Raw genomic sequence first — 1,380 nt, forward strand, 5'->3', positions numbered from 1 at the left:
GACCCGCCTCCCGGCCCCCCTCCTATCCTGCCATGGAACAACACAGCAGAGGAGGAGGCAGCATGTGAGCCAGGCCTTGAAGAGGGAGTGGGAGAGGAAATGGGTCAGCAGGGCAGCCAGGTGCAGAGAAGCGAGGGATGTGTGGCCCTGGCAGCCAGGGGCGGAGCCGGGAGAGGGGAAGGAAGGCTGAGCGGGAGGGCGGGAGCGATCTGCACTCGGCCGTCCATGCGTCTGTCCCCGGCCTGCTTCTAGATGACACCCCCGTGGCCACCGCCAAGAACATGCCCGGGGACAGCGCGGATCTATTTGGGGACGGCGCGACGGAGGATGGCAGTGCCGCCAACGGGCGCCTGTGGCGGACGGTGATTATCGGGGAGCAGGAGCACCGCATAGACCTGCACATGATCCGGCCTTACATGAAGGTGGTCACCCACGGAGGTGAGACCGGCCTGCGGGGCCACGGGAGGCTCGGCAGTGCCCCTCTCTGCATCTTGGTCTCCATCTCACGCACAGGGATGTCAAACCATCAACCCGCTTGGGGCGGACGGGCTGTGGGCAAGGCGTGCATGGCCGGGCAGGCGGGGGTGGGGGTCCCTGATGGTCGCTGTGGCTCCCCACTGAAGGGGTCGCTGGCTGCTGTGGCTCAAAGCCACACCCTCCAGAGCACGTGGGCACCGGGACATGGTTGGTGGCACGTGCGAGGTGGCTCAGGGCTGGGGGAGGAGTCCCACGTTGCTGACCGGCCACCCCCCCGCAGGGTACTACGGCGAAGGCCTCAACGCCATCATCGTCTTCGCGGCCTGCTTCCTCCCGGACAGCAGCCTCCCCGACTACCACTACATCATGGAGAACCTCTTCCTGTGAGTGTCCACCCGCGCCGGGCAGCCTCAGGCCAGTCCTGACGCCTCCCTGGACACAGGGACACCAGGCTGCAAGGACTGCACCGTGTGTGGCTCCAGGAAGCCTGCCTGGCACCAGGGAAGGGCGTGGCAGCCACAGACCTGCATCTGTCCCTGCTGGCCCCAGGCTCACAGTGGCCTTCCTTCTGGGCCACCTGTGCTCCCTTTCCTCCTCCTCCTCCCCTTCCTCTTCCCCCTCCTTTCCTTCCCCCCCCCCACTCCCTCCTCCCCCCACTTCCTCCTCCCCCCCACTTCCTCCTCCTCCCCCTCCCCTTCCTCCTCCTCCCTTTCCTACTCCTCCTCCCCCTCCCCCTCTTCCTCCCCCTCCTCCTCCCCACTTCCTCCCCCTCCTCTTCCTCCACCTCCTTTTCCTCCCCTCCCTTGCCCTTCCACCTCCTCCTCCCCTTCCTCCTCTTCTTCCCCTTCCTCCTCCTCCCCTCCCCCTCTTCCTCCCCCTCCCCCTCCTCCCCTTCCTTCTTCT

The 1,380-nt window shown here is 66.7% G+C and overlaps 1 protein-coding gene across 1 annotated transcript; it reads left to right on the top strand.

The window, feature by feature from the left end:
- The first annotated feature begins 21 nt into the window (after positions 1-21).
- LOC116548414 (caytaxin-like) lies at positions 22-1,095 on the top strand. Its single transcript, XM_032273882.1, has 2 exons — positions 22-438; positions 758-1,095. Exons 1-2 carry the CDS (start codon positions 138-140, stop codon positions 862-864), a joined length of 408 nt encoding a protein of 135 aa, XP_032129773.1. The 5' UTR covers positions 22-137; the 3' UTR covers positions 865-1,095.
- Positions 1,096-1,380: the final 285 nt, after the last annotated feature.

This window comes from Sapajus apella, unplaced genomic scaffold (genome assembly GCF_009761245.1).
Source record: "Sapajus apella isolate SASKATOON/1434 unplaced genomic scaffold, GSC_monkey_1.0 scaffold11575, whole genome shotgun sequence".
NCBI lineage: Eukaryota > Metazoa > Chordata > Mammalia > Primates > Cebidae > Sapajus > Sapajus apella.